At 40.1% G+C, this 21,212-nt stretch overlaps 1 protein-coding gene across 1 annotated transcript; it reads left to right on the top strand.

The window, feature by feature from the left end:
* The first annotated feature begins 10,667 nt into the window (after positions 1-10,667).
* LOC126707982 (14-3-3-like protein) lies at positions 10,668-12,766 on the top strand. Its single transcript, XM_050407760.1, has 4 exons — positions 10,668-11,380; positions 11,781-11,903; positions 12,088-12,204; positions 12,313-12,766. Exons 1-4 carry the CDS (start codon positions 10,895-10,897, stop codon positions 12,379-12,381), a joined length of 795 nt encoding a protein of 264 aa, XP_050263717.1. The 5' UTR covers positions 10,668-10,894; the 3' UTR covers positions 12,382-12,766.
* The last annotated feature ends 8,446 nt before the right edge of the window (positions 12,767-21,212 follow it).

The raw sequence follows: 21,212 nt of genomic DNA, 5'->3' as shown, positions 1-21,212 counted from the left end.
ATCTTTATGGAAAGTGTACGTGGATGGGGCCGCAAACTAGCGGGGAGCAGGATTGGGATTGGTGTTGATATCCCCCGAAGAGGTCATCATCAAGAAGTCATTAAGACTAGGGTTTTCGGCTACTAACAATGAATCAAAATACGAAACTTTGATAATGGGAATGGGTATGGTCGATAAAATGGGCGGAAAGGTAGTGAAGTTATTCTCAGACTCGAGGTTGGTAGTCGGCCAGGTGAGAGGAGAATTGGAGGCCTGAGACCCGAGGATGCAAGGGTATCTGGACCAAGTGAGGAGGCTACAAAAGAAGTTCGAGTCTTTTGACTTGTTGCATATTCCTCGAGGTGAAAACACCCACGCTGATTCCTTGGCGACCCTTGCCACCTCCTCAGTACGAAATTTTCCTCGGATGATTATCGTCGAAGACCTGTGTACCCTGACCTCACCAGAAAAGGAGGTTTGCCAAATCAGACAAACTAATCCGTCGTCAAGCTGGATGGATCCCATATTAAAATTCCTTGAAAGTGACGTATTGCCCGACGATAAGGTGGAAGCAGAGAAAATACGAAGGAGGGCTCCTCGGTACTGGTTATCTGAGGATAAAAATTTATACAAACGGTCCTTCTCGGGGCCGTACTTGCTCTGTGTGCCTCCTGAGACAGCAAAGTCGATACTGGAGGAATTACATGAGGGCATTTATGGGAGCCATATAGGGGGAAGGTCTCTATCATGTCGAGCCCTCACACAGGGTTATTGGTGGCCAAATATGCGGAAGGAAGCGCAGGAGTACGTTAAGAAATGATATCAGTGTTAGAGATATGCTTCGAATATCCACCAATCGGGAGGAGTTCTTAACCCTCTCTCTAGCCCTTGGCCTTTTGCGCAGTGGGGGCTGGATATTGTCGGCCCTTTTCCTAAAGCCATAGGAAACAAGAAGTACCTGTTGGTCGGCACAGACTACTTCACTAAATGGGTTGAAGTTGAGCCCTTGGCAAACATCAAGGACGTAGATGTGAAGAGGTTTGTTTGGAGGAACATTGTTACACGATTTGGAATTCCCCGAACTCTTGTCTCAGATAATGGACTCCAATTCGATAGCAATGCCTTTAGGGAATATTGTTCAGAACTGGGCATAAGAAACAGATATTCCACTTCGGCTTATCCACAATGCAATGGGCAAACTGAGGCTGTTAACAAAGTGATAGTCAATGGGCTTAAGAAGAGGCTGGATGACACTAAAGGAAAATGGGTGGAAGAACTGCCACATGTGCTTTGGACGTATCGGACAACACCCTGACGCTCAACGGGGGAAACTCCCTTTTTCATGACCTATGGGGCCGAGGCCGTCATTCCCCTGGAAACTAGATTCCCAACGTTAAGGACCAGTACATTCTCTTCGGGTAGCAATGATGCAATGTTGGAGAAAAGTTTGGACCTGATCGAAGAACGAAGGAAGAGTGCGATGGTTCAACTAGCTTACTACCAACATAAACTCAAGCAGGGTTATGATAGTAATGTGAGGATGAGGTCGTTAGCCATAGGAGATCTGGTGCTGAGGAAAGTCCTAGGGGCCACTAAGAATCCGAATTGGGGAAAACTGGGACCTAATTGGGAGGGGCCATATCGGATCACTTCTGTAGCAGGAATAGGAGCCTACTATCTAGAGGACCTAGATGAAAAACCTGTACTCCATCCTTGGAATGTAAATAATCTCAAGAGGTATTATTATTAATAAAAGTGTTTCAATTCAAATATTTTCATTTAACTTACGTCAACCATACTTCCTGTACTCCTGCATCCTATAATTTATATTGAAATGTTGAACAGAAGCTAAGTTATGCCAGGTCCTCGGATCGTAAACTTAGTGGAAATTAACATCCTATATTGTATATTGAAATGTAAACAAAAACTAAGCTATGCCAGGTCCTCGGATCGCAAACTTAGTGGAAATTAACGTCCCATGATTTATATTGAAATGTTAAACAGAAACTAAGCTATGCCAGGTCCTCGGATCGCAAACTTAGTGGAAATTAACGTCCTATAATTTATATTGAAATGTTAAACATAAACTAAGCTATGCAGGTCCTCGGATCGCAAACTTAGTGGAAATTAACATCCTATAATTTATATTGAAATGTTAAACAGAAACTAAGCTATGCCAGGTCCTCGGATCGCAAACTTAGTGGAAATTAACGTCCTATGATTTATATTGAAATGTTAAACAGAAACTAAGCTATGCCAGGTCCTCGGACCGCAAACTTGGTAGAAATTAACCTCCTATGTTGTGTATTGGATTATTGAACAGTAACAGAGTTGTGATAGATCTTCTAATCATAAACTTGACGGCAAATAATGCCCTGTAACATTCATTGAGGAGTCAGAGGGAGATCTTTGGACGCAGGTTGGCGTACAATCAAGAAGGTGGTTGAAATGAACCCATCCAAAATTACAATGACAAAGTGAACGGGTGCAAAGATAACATAGAGCCGCAAGAGCGAAAAGAAAATGAGCAAAGAAGTCCTCTACTAAGTGTCTAATTAAGTTACAAAACAGGTTCTACTCTTTTGATTTCAACTGGATCTGTGGGTTTTGGTTGGCGGGTAGGACTGCCTCCGAAGTTGTGATTCCATCTTTGGCTTTGGTAATGCCCCCAGTTGGTAGAACTGTGGAGTCCAATTCCCATTGAAAACCCTGGGAGGCCGTCTCTGCCTCCGAAGCGGTGGTGGTCTTGTCTGGGAAAGCTCCTGGAGGGGCAACTCCCTCTTTAGCTGGTTCTGGTTGGCCGCGAGGAGGAGAATTGCGAGGCAAAACCTCCTCATTTAGGTTAATAACTGGAGAAGGAGCATCAGCCTGATGGGGTTGAAGAACCGAGGGGCGTATCGCCTCGGGATAGAACACGTTCTCTGGCCTACGTAACTCAGATGAGGCTTCAACCCCAGCACGGTTAAGAGCCTCGTTCCAGGTTCTTGTGCAATAGATACGGCATACCTCCGGAACCTCGACTCTCAAAGCCTTCTCAGTTTCAGCTATACCAACTTCGTAATCTCTCTGCTCAGCTTCGTTCATTGCCTGTTCGGCGTTGATTTTCGCTTTCTCGGCTTACTCTTTGGACTTTTCCGCTCGCTCCCTTAGCTTCTGAGTTTCCTCCAGGTGCTTTTTAAGAGCTAGAACTTGCTCCTGAGTCTTCTTTAGTTCGGCATTCGCCTCGCGCAGAAGCCTTGCTTGTTCCTCGGCCTGCTTCTGGTAGCCTTTTGATGTCGACTCGGCATTCTTGCGAGCTTGCTCTTCAACCTGTAGTTTTTTCCTTGCGTCGGCCAAGTCCTGTTCAGATTTGGACAAGGTCTGTACAACCGTTGCCCGTCTTTTCCTTTCGCCATCTAACTGATCAGAACAAGCATTGAGCATCTCGTCTAGTTTGAAAGTATTTTGGATGATCTGTAAAAAAAAAAAGGGGTTAACATTATAGTCAATGAAAAGTGCATATTAGTGAGTAATAGTCATAGAATGAAACAGGATAAAAGACAGCTTCTCACCATGCCCAAATATCGTTTGTTATCGAGGATGAGTTCATTCTTCCTTATATTCTTTATCTCGGTCATGTCTTTCGGGAGCAATAAGGCTTCCTCTATGGCCGAGGCTACGTGACACCCAATGCCGCCGTTAAAGTCCCTTATAGAGGTATCATCTCGCAGGGGCTCCCCACCGTGCATAGGTACTGGTAACCATGCTTGTGGCTCAGGATGTGGGGAATTAGATTTCTCTTGGCCCCACGGGGCTTGGTGCTTAGTTTTCTGTTGCTTTACAGCTCGTTGGATATCCTCCTCTCGAATGGGAAGAGACTTGCTCATATCCGCCACCTCCTTGCCCTTCTGTTCTCTGTGCCTTTTTTGCTCAGCAGCGTTGGGATGCGCTGGTTGTGGAGATGACCGAGAAGGGTGGCGAGGAGCTGGAGGAGGAGACCTAGCTGGAAGAGATGAAGCCTGGGATGGTATTGTTTTTGCAGGTACATTCTTTCCCGGCTAACCTTCCATCAGCTCCAGCAAGCTTTTCTAGGGTTTTCTTTGTATCCCCATCTCATCAGGGTCTTCCTCAGGGCTTGTGGGTTGATAAAAAATCCCGAAATCGTCCGAGGACTCAGATACTGTTACAACGGTTTCCTCGCCTCTTTCCTTTTTCCTTCCCCTTTTTATTCCCTTTTTCCTGAGGGAAGGTGAGGGTGAAGAAGTTCCCGCCGAGACGCTGGCTACGAAAAGCGGCTCTGTGCGAGGTGTGTACTGGGGAAGCAGAATACCCTCTGGAACAATGAACCCTTCGTAGGCAACACTGATACAGTGAAGCCGAGGATCACATGCTCTAATCACGCACTTCGGCGCCTGAAAAGCAAAAGAAAGGGGGGTATAGCCGAGAATTAAGTGTGCTGCCTGGAGCTGACCGTCAGCCTCATTCACGTATATTTCAGCCTTCAATAACATATCTAGGCTCGCCTTATTGACCAACCTGAGGTTGGGCTTCATGTAGCGTCTATCTGCAAAACCATTGATTCTACAGTTAAAATTGTAGGAGTAAAAAATAATAAAAAAGGAAAAAGTGAACGAAATGTGTTCACGAATAAATAGTATAGATCTATGACTACGCGCCCACCTGGTGTTCCCTCCACTGTCGGACAGGGCAAACCATCATGCCATTCCCCAGAGAGAATAAGGAAATTCTTCTTTAGGTTCTTATTTGAGGTAGGGAGGCACTGAATTAGCCTTACTTCAGGGTATCTCGATTTGAGATAATATCCCTGGTCAGCTAAGCGATGAAGATTGTACACCCAATTCACGTCATGATGGGTTAGCTTTAGGTCCATTCTCTTATTCAGAGCGTCTATGCTTCCCAAGACCCTAAACATATTTGGAGCACACTGGGTGAGGGATAGCCTAAAGAAGTTGAGGTAACTCCTAGTGATACTACCCATGGGGATAGTCATCACGCCATCTATAAAGGCGATCATGGGGATAACGACTTCCCCAGTTTGCCTGGCATCAACCCACTCCCCTTGGGCTGCATACCTCATCCCTACCGTTGGGGGGATTTTATACTTAGAGCGAAAGTTTCTAATACCTTCCTCGGACTCAACGAGACATCGAAATGGATTCTTTTGTTTCCCCATTTTTCTTAAAAACTTAGTAGAAAGGACTATTAGGTTTGAAACGAAAGTGGTAAAAACTTCAAGAGGACTTACAGGTTCAAATGAAGGATCTCGGACAACGTACGATTATTTGTAGTCACCAGGAGAATAACGAAGGATGGAGAAAGGCAGGTTCAATGTATGAGCTCTGGAACCATCATCGAAAGTAAAGTATAGGTTTAATTAGGGAACGCCTTTATAGTCATGTGAGGATTGTGAGCGGTGAAATTCCCGCTCATAAAACAAGGGAAGCCTTCTGCCGTTTGATTTAGATCTCACCGTCGAACGTGGGAGACAGGGGCGTTGTCAAAATTTAATGCTGCCAAAATCGGGATGCTGAAGCGTCAGGGGCATGCCCCGAAACACGCATAAGTACGGGCTTATGACATCAAAATCCACCTTCTCTCCCGAGGAGTCGAAAAGTAGGATTTTGAGGGGCTATTGTGGGAGGCCATTCGATCAATAGGTCCATTAAGGTCAGGATTGTTGGGCCTATGGCCCATCCGAGGATGCATATCCGTCCGAGGAGGCCAAATCCGGTCATAAGGTAATTACTGAAGGGGGTGGTAGTCAATATCATGAGGGTGAGGTGCTGTATTCATCCGAGGACGCCATACTCCTTGGCACTGTGCGTCTGAGGACGAGCAGGGTGCGGTCTTGTGGCAGCCGGGCCTCGGAATTATGTCACCAATACAGATAGGATCACAAACCAAGGATAAAAGGGAAAAGGTAAACAAATATCTGTAACCACAGCTGCCTCCGCATTAATGACTTCTCAACCAACTCTCTGGCCGCATTAATGTGGAGGTGATACCTGAACAGTAAGGAGGCAGCCTTACAGCTGCCCATAGGAAGTTCCAGGAGGTGCTGGATGGGACAGAAAGAAATCTTTCGAACCCAACCTACACGTGTGCGGTGAGGATGGAAGGCAAAGGGTGGTATATAAACTGAAAGAAGAACATGCAAAAGGGGGGGGGGGGGATCGGAACAAACAAAGAAAAACAAAGACAAAGAAAAAGAGCAAAAAGAGAGTAAACAGAACTGCATCAATTACCTAGGAAAAAAGATCGTTGTGCCAACTTTAAGCTTTCAATATACGTGAGAGTGAATCTTTTTATTATATACAAAAGTTAACCCAGTTCTTTGCACCCACGCTCTACAAATCATATTGTTTGGACCTTTTTACGTACGAACCCAACGCTGTTACGGGTCGTTACGAATCTCGTCCTTACAATATATATAGTGAATTCCACAATCATGCAAATATGAATAAATATTTGGATCACAATTGGATAAAAGTTATACAAAATAACAAAATTGAATATCACCCACTAATTGATTATCCAAAAAAAAAAAAAATAATCATCCACTAATCAAAACACCAAAAGATTTTTTTTTTTTTTTTTTTTTGCATTAACATCAAAATAATAACAACAATTTTTAAACAATAAAATACATAAATTAATCTTTTGCCTCAAATGTCATTCAATATTGAATTTCATGTCCAAAAAATAATATATATATATATATATATATAATGAAAAGTATTAAAGCAAATAAAAGAATAAGGTTAGAGACTAATAGCAAAATGTGTGTCTGAGAGAGAGAGAGATATCTCTAATAGGGGGAACAAAAACAAAAATAAAATTGTGAAACAAATTTTTCATTGAAATTCTTAAACTTATAAGAAGGATAAACATTCCTAACATATTTATCTCTAAAAATATAGAAGGGAAAGAAGGAAATGAGACTTATACACTCAAAAGAAAACAAAACATTGGTTTGTGCCATAGCAAAAAAAAAAAAAAAAAAAAAAAAAGGTTTGTGCCAAAAGTTCTTGCTTTTGTGGCGCATGGGAATATCATCATACATCTCAAAATGCTGACCTCGGAGAAAGACTACTTCATTGGCATTTGGCAAGTTGCCATGGCCCCCCAAAAAAAAAAAAAAACTGCATCCACGTCAGTTTGTACTGTTATGGATTATGCATCATGTGCACTAAAAAAAAGTTCACCATTGAAAAGACACATGATTAGGAATCTAGGATGATTAGGAATCTAGGATGATAAAAGTTATGTTACTGTCAAGAGCTAGAATTAGACTAAATTCAATACCTCCTTTCCCTTAGTTATGTTTATCAAATTATTAAAAAAAAATAAAGTTATGTTAGTTGTGGCAGCTGTGGTTGTGGAGTCGCTAAAAATAATGTTATATCAATCACAATTTCGTAATTAGTAAGTTGTGAAATTTTTTTGTATATGCAATATTACTCTTATTTAAGAGCTTCAATAATTTTAAATAAGTTTACTAATACAAAACTTTTCCCATTATTGATATGATTTTTTTTCCCGATGATTAGTCTTTTATGATTAATATATGGTAAATGTGGTGTTGTTGATAAATTTATGTGAAAAATGATGTTTCAAACAACATTTATTATCTTAACACTAACGCAGTTGCAGAATACTTAGAGTGTGTTTGGATATTACTTATTTTGCTAAAAGTTGAAGACATTATAGTAAAAAAAAAAAAAAAAAAATGCATGAATAGTGCTGTGGGACCAATTTTAATGAAAATTTTGCTAAAAAAAAGAGGTTTGTGGGTCTCGTGAATAGTACACGGGACCCACTAAACAGTGCATAATCACGTGAAACGCTCTTCTAAAAATAAATAATAAAAAAAATGCCAAAACGCAGACGCTGGCAGCTGTATCCAAACATGTACTTATCTTATTGCCAAAAAAATTAATAAATTAACTTGCCGTGAATTAAAGGGCGTGGACTATGGACTTTATTAGTTGATTTAGGAGAACCTGTTTCGAAACTTTTTGTTTTTCTTTTCACCCCATGCTCTCTCATAGTAATAGACTAATAGGGTATAACTCATGTGGAGTCCACTGATTCCACTAGGTTACTAATGACCTATTTGGATTGAGGGAGAGAGTGAGGGAGGGGGAGTAGAATAGAGTTGGCTGGAAATTCTAAAACAGGGTATAAGTGAGAGAGGATGACACTTAAAAAATTAGTGTGGAAATAATGTTTTCCCTAATTTGTTGTATATCAATGTTATTGTCTTCCTTTTATTGAAGGCTTCCATTCATTCCCAAGTTTGGAAATCGCATAAGATGTTTCTATTTATTTTAAGTCTAAATCGGAAGATTTTTAGAGATCTTCATATGTTGAATTCGTTAATGAAAATGGTTTGAAGATCATTATATTTTTAAGCTTATTTAATATTAGAGCATGTACAAAGCCATTTTAGTACAAATTTATTGTTTATATTTGTACATGGTTTGATCCCAGACCCATTGAACCTTGGGCCCTGGCCTTATGGTACAGTACATGATCCCATGCCCACTGGACCTTTGTCCTTGGTCTAGACTCACTTCAAGGCCCAATCTAAACCCAAATACCATAATGAGTCCATCTTGTCTTAAATGTATCAGAAGCAAGCCCATGCCAATCAATTATAACTTAATCGGGAATGTGTTTGCTCAGAACAGCTTATGTTCTCGGCAGTCCGGTATTGCCTTGGGGAATATTGCTACTGAGTAGTCTTTTGGAGGCTGGAACCAGTTCCAATGCCATTACCACCGTTCCCAATAGAGCATATTCTTACCGAGAATAATCAGATTGGACCCCACCCACATGAGTGAGATCAGAAAGTAATCATAACGCCTCCACCCACCTCAAGCTATAAATAGGAGAATAGAATGAGAAGAAGGGGTTGGCAATTATGTGGAAAAGAGAGAGGAAGAAGCGAGGAGAAAGTTGACGCCACAACGAGAGTGAGTGAGTGAGAGTAACTTTAGAAAGAAAAGGGAGTGAATTTGTGAAAACGGAGAGGTGTCATTTGGTAGTCTAGTAAGGAACTATCCATAGTAGGAAACACAAAGCCCATAATACAAATAGATTGTGAGCCCAATTACTAGCCCTATCTATCAAGGTAAATTTGGGCACGCACAATATTAATATTCTAAGTAAAATAATAATTATCAAGAATTTGTTTTAGTATAACTTCACATGTGCCAGTACTTAGTGTTATATATTTTGTTCATAGTCAATCTTAAATTCAAAAAAAAAAAAAGAAAAAAAAAAAGAGGAGGTTTGTGGTAGGTCAACTAGCAGAGCAAAATTTATTTAGCAAAAAAAAAAAAAAAAAAACTAGCAAAGCAAAATTTGGTCATCTTTATCTTTTTGTGTGATAGAATAAAATATTATTTTCTGTAAAGAATAGATAGTTAAAAGTTTTGTAACTTAACTGACACCTCTTAATATTTTCAACAAAAATGTTCAGAATTCAAAATCCCTCACCCATTATAACTATCGAATTATAAAAAAATTACAAAGAATAATAGAATATATTTGAAATCTTTAGTCCATTCCTACTTGTCACAACTCTTTGCAATTTTTCTTCTCCTCTTTTGCCAATTTTATAGTAATGCTAAATTGCTAATAAACCCTTTGTGTACATTAAGAACAGATGTAGTGATATGGTGTCACCTTCTTGTAACAATGTAATATTTTGGATCCACAGTTATCACTATAGAAAATGCCAATGTAGTGACGCACTCCATAATTAAAGGTATTCATTTTTCATGGAATCCTTTTTCAATAACTTCTCAAGAAAAGTTCACTTTACCCTAATATAATTTTTACTCATGTCCAATTTTAGGGCCATTTTTTTGTATTATTATTATTATGCTCATATGAGATTGTTTAAGAACCATTCTACATAAAATGTTTAAGATTTCGTTTCAACAAGTTATTATAGGCAAACTATATTGACGTTAAAAGTAGTGAAATTTGAAAGTTGAGGAGAATCTTGAGTTTCAGTTATTTCAATTAATAAAGTTTTTTGTCGTTGAATAAGGGATATGAAATTCGAATATTCTTTACGCTACAAAACTAATTGGTGTATTGACTTGATGATGATGAACAATTATTATAGAATGGATGTCATATGTTAAAATTCTATCGTATCTAACACACATATTTGTGGTTTATCATTGTATAAAACTTAAAATTATTCCTTAAAGCCTCTGAACCATTTGAATATTTGATTGCCTTGAGTGTGGAGAATTTGTCATCCAATACTTCTCAGGCAGCTGGGCCTTGTCTTTTCAAAACAAAGCATGTCTCTCAGCAGCCCACCCATTAGGCAAGGGTAGATACTCATTACTCAATGGTCCATAGACATCCCAAGGCAATTGGCCCAGAGCCATTGGTGCACAGTGCACTACCTCTGACTCACATTGGGCCCATCCAATATTCAAAATTTCAAACCACCCACCAGTTCAGCTTTCGTAACCAAAAAAAATAAAAATAAAAATAAAAATAAAAACCGTGTTTGCCAGCTGCATTTTTACTTGCCAGATAGACAAAAAAGAAACAAAAAAAACACCCACACCCGCTCCCGGCTTCCCATCTCTAAAATCAACGGTTCAAACCCCACTCTGTATTCCATCTAACGCTCCAAATTCCATCACTGAAATCCATCTCCCTCCCAACGCAATTATCGCCCCCCTACTGACTCTCCAAAAAAGCCCCCCCCCCTTCTCCCCAAATTAGCTTAGCCTCTCATAAACTCAAATTAATACCCCACACACCCACACACACAAACACAAACACATTCTCTCTCTCTATCTCTCTCTCCAGATCTAAAATCGCTGATTTCTCTGAGTCTTATTTGGGTTCTTGAGGGCTAATTTTATCATCAACAGCAATGGCGGTGACACCCTCGGCTCGCGAAGAGAACGTGTACATGGCGAAGCTTGCCGAGCAAGCCGAGCGGTACGAGGAGATGGTGGAGTTCATGGAGAAGGTCTCGGCGGCGGTGGAGAGCGAGGAGCTCACCGTCGAGGAGCGAAACCTTCTCTCCGTGGCGTACAAGAACGTGATCGGCGCGAGGCGGGCCTCGTGGCGCATCATCTCCTCGATCGAGCAGAAGGAGGAGAGCCGCGGCAACGAGGACCACGTGTCCATGATCCGGGACTACAGATCCAAGATCGAGTCGGAGCTCTCCAACATCTGCGACGGAATCCTCAAGCTCCTTGACACCAGACTCATCCCCTCCGCCGCCACCGGCGACTCCAAGGTCTTCTACCTCAAGATGAAGGGCGATTATCACCGCTACTTGGCGGAGTTCAAGACCGGCTCCGATCGCAAAGAGGCCGCCGAGAGCACCCTCACTGCTTACAAATCCGCTCAGGTCAGATCTTAGGGTTTCTCATTTCTATCTCTCGTATCTTATATACAATCATATTTATACTTTCGATTTAAATGCAGATCTATTATGCTTAGCCCTTAGGGAGTTAGGGTTTGTTTAGATCCAAAATTTAAATGCATGTTATTTCAATTGAGAAATTTGTGCGAAATATATATTGATTTTGAGGACCTTGCTGTTTTAATTAAATCTGATTTCTTTTTTTTATTTTCACGTTAATTTCTGTTCGTGGAGTTTGGGACTAAGGCTTTGTTGTTGTTGTTGCATTTATTTAAATTAATTTGGTATAATTTTAGAATAATTTTTTGCAATATATTTCATTGTTATTTGTTTGGTTTTGCGAATTGTTCGAAGATATACATTGAATGTATGTTTGTTTATGCAGGATATTGCAAACACTGAGCTGGCTCCTACACATCCGATCCGGCTTGGACTTGCTCTGAACTTCTCTGTGTTTTATTATGAGATTCTGAATTCCCCGGATCGTGCTTGCAATCTTGCTAAACAGGTTGGGAAACTGAATTCCATATCACTTTGTATGTATTGTCTTACATTTGATCTTAGATTGTTCATAGGCTAGATTCGCAAGTTAGGCAATGGTTTGTTTGGTTTTGGGAGTTGTGTTGATTTGGGAAGGACTAGTAGAGTCGCCTGTTACTTATTAGTGCTTTGTTTTTTCCTGTGCCAATCAGGCTTTTGACGAAGCAATTGCTGAGTTGGATACCCTGGGCGAGGAGTCGTACAAGGATAGCACTTTGATCATGCAACTTCTCCGTGATAACCTCACTCTTTGGACCTCCGACATGCAGGTTTAGCACTCTATTCTTATTTTAGAGTTATATCTTTGCTCTCTTGCCTTCAATGTTGTTTTTATCCAATCTTATGTTGGTTCTGCATTAATTTTGGTTTTGATGTAGGATGATGGTGCTGATGAGATCAAAGAAGCCGCAGCAGCAGCAGCACCCAAGAATGATGAACAGCAGTGAACCATGGATTAGAGTTGAGCTTCTCCTCTATGTGTTTTTAATAGGAGAAGGTGCTTGGTACTAATTTCACCGCTACTCTGAATTCATAGGCATTCTTGTTTATTGTTACTGAATGGTGGAAGCTCCGGGTCCTCTTAGCTTATCCTATCAAATTACATGTGTTTTCTGGATGCGCCTTGTTTTTCTTGAAGATATTTATGCCTTTTATTTTTCCCATCTTGGGCATTTTATTTTGCCTTTTCTTTTTCTATCATTAGCTTCTTAATGTTTTCGGTTTCCCAGTTAAGGGAATTTATCTTAGTCTAGTTTGATTGGTGTTCTATTCTGTAAGATCAAAAGGTGCATTGATATATTTATTGGATGTTTGATGATTGCTTTCAGTCTACCCCAATGAGCGTAGTAAATTTGTTTCCATTGTACTTGTCTTGGAATTTTCACTAATTTCCGGCCAACTCTCTACTCCCCTCAATTCAAACATGTCATAAATGTAATTCGTTAGAAACACTAAAATGTATCAATCAGTTGGCTACAAGGATCTTGGTGCTTAGCATGTGTTTGGATTGGGCATTTTGCTCAATACATGCGTCTGTGTTTTTTTAGTGGTCACATAGGTACTGTTTATGGATTCATAAAAGTCAGCAAAACACGGATTTTTAGACATTTTTGGGTCTCCTAGCATTATTCATATTTTTAAAAATTATTTTATTATAATATTTTTAGCAAATAAGCGATATATAAACTCGATCTTAACTTTCATATTTATTTTGTGGCTTTTTGAGACTGCCTAATTTTCTATGCATAGAGGCGACTTGCCAATTGCACGTTTCGTAGATAGGCTTTGATTCACTTTTGCGTAGAAAATAATAATTGTGATGGACAGCGATTGGCATCCAATGAAATTTTCATTGGTCTAGGTGCTGAAGCTTGTCAATTATGATAACTGTATGAATTGTTGACTGATTATAGGATTAGTCTTCATATAAAGAGGCATAATCATCACTACCTTCTGGGATTATGCTAATAACTTGTCTTGATCACCTTTTTCTAAAATCTAAAGATGCACGATGTTTGCAAACGCAATTGTATTACTTTCTTACTCCGCACGGTTATTGGCATCTGTGTGTCGCCTAACTGGTCCCACACAGTTGACATGAGGTCTGGTAATTATCAATTCTAAAAGGGGTTGATGGCTTGATGCAGTTCAAGATTTTGATATTTTGGGAGAGTTTGGTGGGTGTTAATGTGATCTTTTGCATTCATGTGACACCCCCTGCCCCATCTCTTTTTAAATTTTCGGGTTTGGTTCTGTCCCTAAATTCCCTAGAACCCCACATACTGTCCATACCAAATAGTCTGTCAACTAACCATAATTCCCAACCAAAGTTGATGACATGCTGCCCATACCAAATAGTCTCTAGTTCAATTTTTTATTTTTTATAATTTATGATTTTTTTAAGGATCATGTTAACGGGTGCCTTAAAGTGGTTAACAATTCATTGGTACCTTAAAGTGATTAACAATTCATTTTAAGAAAGTTTTGACACTATTTTTATGAAAAATGGAAAAAATTGTCAAAATATTAGTTACTTTTTTTTTTAAAAAAATTTTCTCATAAAAATTTTCTCTAAATAAATTATTAACCATTGTCCAAAGAGCATTTGTTAGTTTGGGGTCAGAATTTGACAACCCTGGCCCACTTTATACTAAGCCCAAGGCCTACACCGAGGAGGAAGAAATGGCCGAAAACGAATGAAGGAAGCCCAAATGGCCCAGAAACATCGACGAGGACAATCCTGTTCTCGGCCAACCCAGATCCTGGAAGGGAAGAACGGCACGCCATCGACAACAGCCTCCCAGAGCGTCCCAAGAAAAAGGACAAGTACCGTAGGACAGCCATGAGAGCATGGTGTAGGAACAGTTCAAGAAGAAACTGTCACCTCCGCATTAAATGCCCACAACTAACGTTCTGGCCGCATTAATGAGGAAATGACTCCTGAACAATGCGGTCTTGGTTGCTACAACTCACAGAAGGTTTGGGAAGGTGATTGATGGAACAAGCACTCGAGTAGTGACTTGCATGATCAACAGATGGAGGGTCAAGATTGACTGGAAGAGGATATATAATGGGAGAAATCCTCCAGGAAAGGGGGATCGGGAATGAGAAGGAGAAGACGGGAGCAATTTACATGATCTAAGAAACCTTTGTAACCAAGCACTGAAGGAAGAACAAGAACAATAAGTTCCTCGAAAGAAATGTTCGAGGACAGAATTTCATACTTTAGCCTACGTCCTTGTTATTCAATCCACTCATAACCATGTCTAGTGGTTGTAACCCTCACTAAGGCCCAGTTCTTAAACTCATTCTCTGTAAATTTATTGTATTGGGCTAGTTGGGATGGAGTCCACTCATCTAATAGTAGAAGTGCTCAAACCCAGTCCCTACAGTTAGCATTTTTTTTTAATTATGTATAAAAGTTTGTATTAAAGTGCATGTACTAAGCATTACTCATCTTTTAAAGCCAAAATCAAATTGAAAAACCTAAACACAGTTCTATGGTTCTAAACCCTAGAACATGGACTTTAAACTTGAAGTCCATCGCATTCATGGACAGCTTTTATAAATGTGTGACATCGATTTGGTATCAGATCAAAATATCTTATCAATTTTCAATTCTGAGTCTAGTTTTGATGGCTAATATTACTTGGAAACCATCCAAGATAGGAGAAATTATAAGGTCCTCATGGTGGATAAGTGACGTGATCCACCATTCCACTAAAAGACTCCCACTTGTTTAAAATTGCTGAGTTAGAAAATTTTTTTAAACAAAAACTAATTACTGACTCAGCAATTTTAAACAAGTGAGAATCTTTTAGTAGAATGATGGACAAATGACGTGGTCCACCAGAGTACTGTATATTTTCTCCCAAGATAGGGAAAGGAGAGGAGCAAGTAGGGAGGGCTTTGGCTTTGGAAAATCCCCATCTCAATATATATATATATATAAAATAAGTTACATAAAATTTAACTAATGGTCTCGGGTCCCCTTTGATTATTTTCTTTAATATTGTACAACATTTATGTAAATGGCTAATAGGTTTGTGGAGAACAGCTATCTGATCGGATTTGTAAAAAAATAGAGATTATTTAGGCCTAGGTCATGGACCCTGTGAAGAAGCCAAGGCTAAGGCCAAGAAAAGCAAGCTTAAGATTAGAAGCCTAAGCAAACCAAGAAAAAAGAAGAAAGGCTTCATCCACTCCAAGCACCTAAAAAAGTTAAGGATGGCAGCCCTAATAAGAAGTTAATGGATTGTCAAACTAGAAATGGTAACATAATACATGGATTATTATGAGGAGTTCAATAAGCATCAGCACTGGAGAATGCTAATGCCAAATGTAAGGAGAATTTGGCATTTCAAGCCCCAAAGTGCTCTGCATCAGGGAATGCTAAACCCAATTATTGCAAAATTTTTTGCAATACTGCTACAGTGCAATTCTATTGCACTGTAGCAGTATTGTAAACCAAAATAATTATATTTTATTCCCTCTTTTCACTTCTCTGACTTTTCTCTTTCAACTCATCTCTCTCACAGAGCTCTTCTCTCTTTTTCTCACTGGTACCATTTTCTTTGATTCTTTCTCTCATTCAATCCCTCCTTCTCTCTCATCCCTCTCTGTGTGGATTGGTGCCCATCTCTAGATCATACGGTGTGGTGCCGCGGCGTGGGTGTGGGTAGGTGGTGCCGCGGCGTGGGTGTAGGTAGGTGGTGCCGCGACGTGGCAAATGGTCGTGGCGGCGTGGGTTTCTTCCCTCTTTGTCTCTCTTCCCTTTCTTTTTTTCTTTCTCTTCCCTTGAATCAAGCCTCCGTGGGTCTCATAGTCTGGTGGAGATCATGGTTTGATGTGGTAGATTAGGGCGGTGCCGTGGCTGATGATGGATCGGGGTGGTGCCGTGGGTTTGATGGGTGTGGTGGCTGTGTTACTGGCTCTGATTAGTTTGATGGTGGGTGTGTGTGTGGCTCAGTTGATGGTTTGATGGTTTGTGTTTGTGTGTGTATGGCTCAGTTGATGGTTTGGTGGTTTGTGTTTGTATTTGTGTGTGTGTGGTGATGGGTTTGGATAGGTGGAATAGTGTATCATGGGTCTGTGTATGTGGCTCTGTGTGTTGAAACCAATGTTAGAGGTTGAGGGAGAAAGAGAGGAAAAGGAATAGAAAAAGAGAAATAGTAAAAAAAAAGAATAAAATAGAATATTTAAATAAAATGGGAAAAAAATAGAATTTTGGGATGTTGGGTGTGTTGTAAAATGGTATGGTATAATTGATAAAGTAGCTTTTAGAGATTGTAAAATAGGATAGAATAGCATTTCCTGATGTTGATGCTAAGTATCTCCAATAGATGAACTAAAACCAAAATCGTTTCTATTTTGGAGTAAAACCTAAAAACACAATTGCAACTGTCTCTCCAAAGTTCAAAAAGTGTTTTGCTAATGAACAGTCACTCTCTTTGTCAAGAGTGCTACTGTTCATTAGCAAAAGAATTTATTTAAATAAAATATTCAACCCTCTCTCTCTCTCTCTCTCTCTCTCTCTCTCTCTCTCTCTCTCTCTCTCTCTCTCTCTCTCAAGTAAAAAGGTTGAAACAAATGCATAAAAAATAAATAAAAATGATTATTTTAAATGAGATGGAGAAAGGGTAGAGAGTCTGATGGAAAGTATATTTAAAAAAATAGGTAGGCAAAAGGTAAAAATTATTGTTTACTTTTCAAATAGTACAAAAATATAGAGAATATGTTAGAAATGCTAAGTGAATAAATATAGTATTCTATCTTACTTATTTCTTCTATGAGGGAGAGAACAAATTAAAGAACTCGCAAAGAAAAAAAAAAAAAACCCACACAAAAATTCATTGTTACTCGAGGAAAATTACTCGTTATAAAAACAAGATAGACATGCTAAATATAATTTTTTTTTCTCCCTTTTATTACTCTTATACCATATGCTCAATTTACCAAAGTATATTCAATATATATATATATATATATATCTTCCTAAAAATAGATAAGTAAAAATCTTTAATAATTTTTGTAGGGGTAAGGGCCCAAGATCGTATATTGGGCCTTGGGTTTTATCCGAGGACATAGATAGGTTCGAGGAGGAGCAAATAATTATTAGATTTTCCCAATTAAAGTCTCATAAGTAGGGAACAAATAAAAGGTTGTCCGAGGAGGAGCTCCTCCTCGGACTTGATGAATATAGTTCAAAGTATGTACTTCAGCAATTAGAGTGATCTTCCAAGAAGCTCCAATGATAGGAACATGCCTCATGAACATACCAGAAGGAAGGAAATCTAAAAATATCTAAGGGAAAACTGTCACCACTGCATTAAATGCACTGCGGCTACTTTTTTGGCCGCATTTATATGGAGAAGACCTCTGAACAATGCTACTTTGGCTACCACAAATCACAGAGAACCAAAGAGGGTGTCTGATGAGACAAATACTCAAGTAAGGGCTCGGATGATCAACAGGTGTAGGATGAAGATGGTTCAAAGGAGGATATATAATGTGAAGGACTCTTCATGAAGAAGGGATTGGAAAAAAGAGGAAAGAAAAGATTGTAGCAATCTAAATTATTTTTGTATCTAATTGTGATTAAGTTATAGAAGGAGGACCTCCTTGGATTGAAAATATATTAAGATCAAGTCTCTCGTTTGTGTTTCATAGTCGTTCAAATTAAATCTATCCATTGTTCAATTCATTAGAGCCTAGTTCTTCAACCAACTCTCTACAAATTTATTGTATTTGGTTCATTGGGCCAACATCCTATACATTTTGGGTTTGGACTGTAAATCGAGACCCCACAATTGGCGCCATCTGTGGGAAAGAACTTGTGTGATAGTGAAAACAACGATCAACTATGGCAGATTCAAGCTCACATCGGGCAGAATCCATAGCATCTCAACGTGAAAATCCTTTCACTAAGCTTGAGCGTAAGAGAGATCAAGAGGGCAGCATACACGTTATGTACACAAGCAAAAGCCACTCTTAAGTTGGGAGTCACGTTTCTCAAGAACAACACAATAAAGCCGTGCAAAGGGAAATCGACCAGCTTAAGAAGAAGTTACGCCATGCACAATGAAAACGAATTCCTATCTCGTCTGATTCCTCTTCGGACGATGAGAAGGATAGCGGTTATCGACGTAGATCAAAGACTCCTCCTAGCGAATTATTCTCATATGAATAGGAGCACCATAGTGAACGCAGATGCAAGAGCCCCACTTATAGAGGATTGGGAAATGATGCGATGAGTAAAACTTTGAACCAGATTTCCAAGTCACCCTTCACGCATAGGATCGAAAGGGCAGCTCCTCCTCAACATTTCCATCGGTCAACATTCACCATCTACAATGGACGAACAGACCCGATGAAGCATGTGAGCCATTTCAATCAAAGAATGACTATCTATTCTAAGGACGAAACCTTGATGTGCAAAGTGTTCTCATCCAGTTTGGGACCCGTGGCGATGAGATGGTTCGACAGCCTGAGGATGGGTTCAATAAATTCCTTTAAAGAGCTCACTCGGGCATTTGGCTCTTATTTTATCACATGTACCAGGGTCCCTCGACCCTAAGAATCCCTACTGTTTTTGTCCATGCGAGAAGGGGAGACCCTAAAAACATACTCGAACAGGTATTGAGAGATGTACAATGAGATAGATGTACAATGAGATAGATGGTAACTTTGAGGATATTGACGTCAGTACCTTCAAGAGTGGTCTCCCAACTGAGCATGGTTTAAGGAAGTCCCTAACAGGAAAACCAGTCACCAGCTTGCGCTAGCTTATGCACTAGATTAACAAGTATAAAAGGGTTGAGGAAGACTAGCAACTGGGTAAAGGAAAGGCTAAGGTTATCCTTTGGGAGAGGAGGGATTTCAGATCGGACCGATTCAATAACAACCGACCCCGGAGAGATTTTGCTGGACAATCAGGGTCTACCAACACCCAGACCGTTAATGCAGTATTTCGAGAACCAGTGCATCAGGTTCTAGAGAAGATTAAGAACAAGTCATTCTTCAAATGGCCAAACAAGATGGTTGGAAACCCCATGAGACGCAACTAGAGCCTTTATTGCCAATATTATCAGGACCAGAGGCACACTACAAAAGACTATAGGAATTTATGGGACCATTTGGACCAGTTGGTTCAAGAAAGGGAGTTGAAGCAATAGCTGCACCATTCTAGCGGCCAAGTGGGGCAAACAGGTTCGGATTCCCGGATGGATGCTTCTTCAAGACCTCCTCTGGGAACGATCAATATCATATTCACTGCCCCCGGTAGGATCGATTCTTGTCCCTCCAGAATGATGTCTGTGGCTCGGATATCAATCGAAGACAGCAATTTAGAGCCAAAAAGAGCCAGAATAGAGGCTCCACTGGTTCTAGGCTTCTCAGCTGACGATAAGATCGGAACTATCCAACCCCATGACGATGCTTTGGTGGTCACACTCAGGATAGGGGGGTATGATGTGAAAAGAGTGTTGGTATATCAAGGAAGTGTTGTTAAGATAATGTACCTTGACCTGTATAAGGGGCTAAATTTGAAACCCAATGACCTAACGGCGTATGATTCCCCACTAGTAAGTTTCGAGGGGAAAACAGTTACTCCAAGAGGTCAGATTAGATTACCCATACAGACTGGTTCAGATGTTGTGGAAGTGGACTTCATTGTGGTAGATGCTTATTCACCTTATATGGCTATTGTGGCTAGACCTTGACTTCATGCCTTAGAAGCCATTTCTTCTACCCTGCACCAAAAGGTGAAGTATCTGCCCAACGGCCAGGTTAAAGAGATTGTAGGGAATCAGTCCATGGCTAGGTAGTGCATGAAGGCTACCATCTTACATAGGCCCAATGCGGAGTCCTCAGCCTCTGCTGAAAGGAACTTATAGTAATCAAGAACTCCGGTATTGCCTGATAATGGATTAACCGAGGAAGCAAAGTGCGAGGATCTAGAAAAGGTTGCTGTTGGTGATGATCCGAAGAAATTATTTCAGGTCGGCTCCCAGTTGCCTCCCCAAGAGAGAGAAAAGCTAATCAAATTCCTGAGAAAAAATGTAGATGTATTCGTATGGAATGCTTATGAAGCCCCGGGGGTGGACCCAAGTTTCATTTGTCACCATTTGAATGTCAATCCATCTATTACCTCCAAAAAACAACATCTTCGGCGCTCATCTAGAGAACATTCTGATGCTGTCAAAGATAAGGTGACGAAGCTTAAGCAGGCAGGAACTATCAAAGAGGTTTTCTATCCTGAATGGTTGGCCAATATTGTGGTAGTAAGGAAAAAGAACAGAAAATGGTAAGTGTGTGTGGATTTCACGGATTTAAACAGGGCTTGTCCAAAAGATCACTTTCCTATGCCTCGGATAGACCAATTGGTAGATGCTACTGTGTGCCATCCTCGGATGAGCTTTTTAGATGCCTTTCAAGGATACCATCAAATACTGCTAGCACTAGATGACCAGGAAAAGACAGTTTTTGTTACTTCCACTGGAAACTACCATTATAAGGTAATGCCCTTCGGCTTGAAAAATGCAGGATCCACCTATCAAAGGATAATGACTAAGATGTTTAAACCTCGATTGGGCAAGAATATTGAAGTCTATATAGATGACATGGTAGTGAAGAGTAAGGTGGTGTTCGAGCATGTGAGAGACCTCGAAATATTTTTGAAATACTAAGAGAACACAAACTGCGCCTTAACGCCTCCAAATGTTCTTTTGGTGTGGGGTCAGGAAAATTTCTGGGCTATATGGTGACCCACCAGGGAATT

Source organism: Quercus robur, chromosome 12 (assembly GCF_932294415.1).
Source record: "Quercus robur chromosome 12, dhQueRobu3.1, whole genome shotgun sequence".
Lineage (NCBI taxonomy): Eukaryota > Viridiplantae > Streptophyta > Magnoliopsida > Fagales > Fagaceae > Quercus > Quercus robur.
The sequence above is the reverse complement of the archived record's forward strand: the minus strand, read 5'-3'. Positions and strand labels throughout refer to the sequence as shown.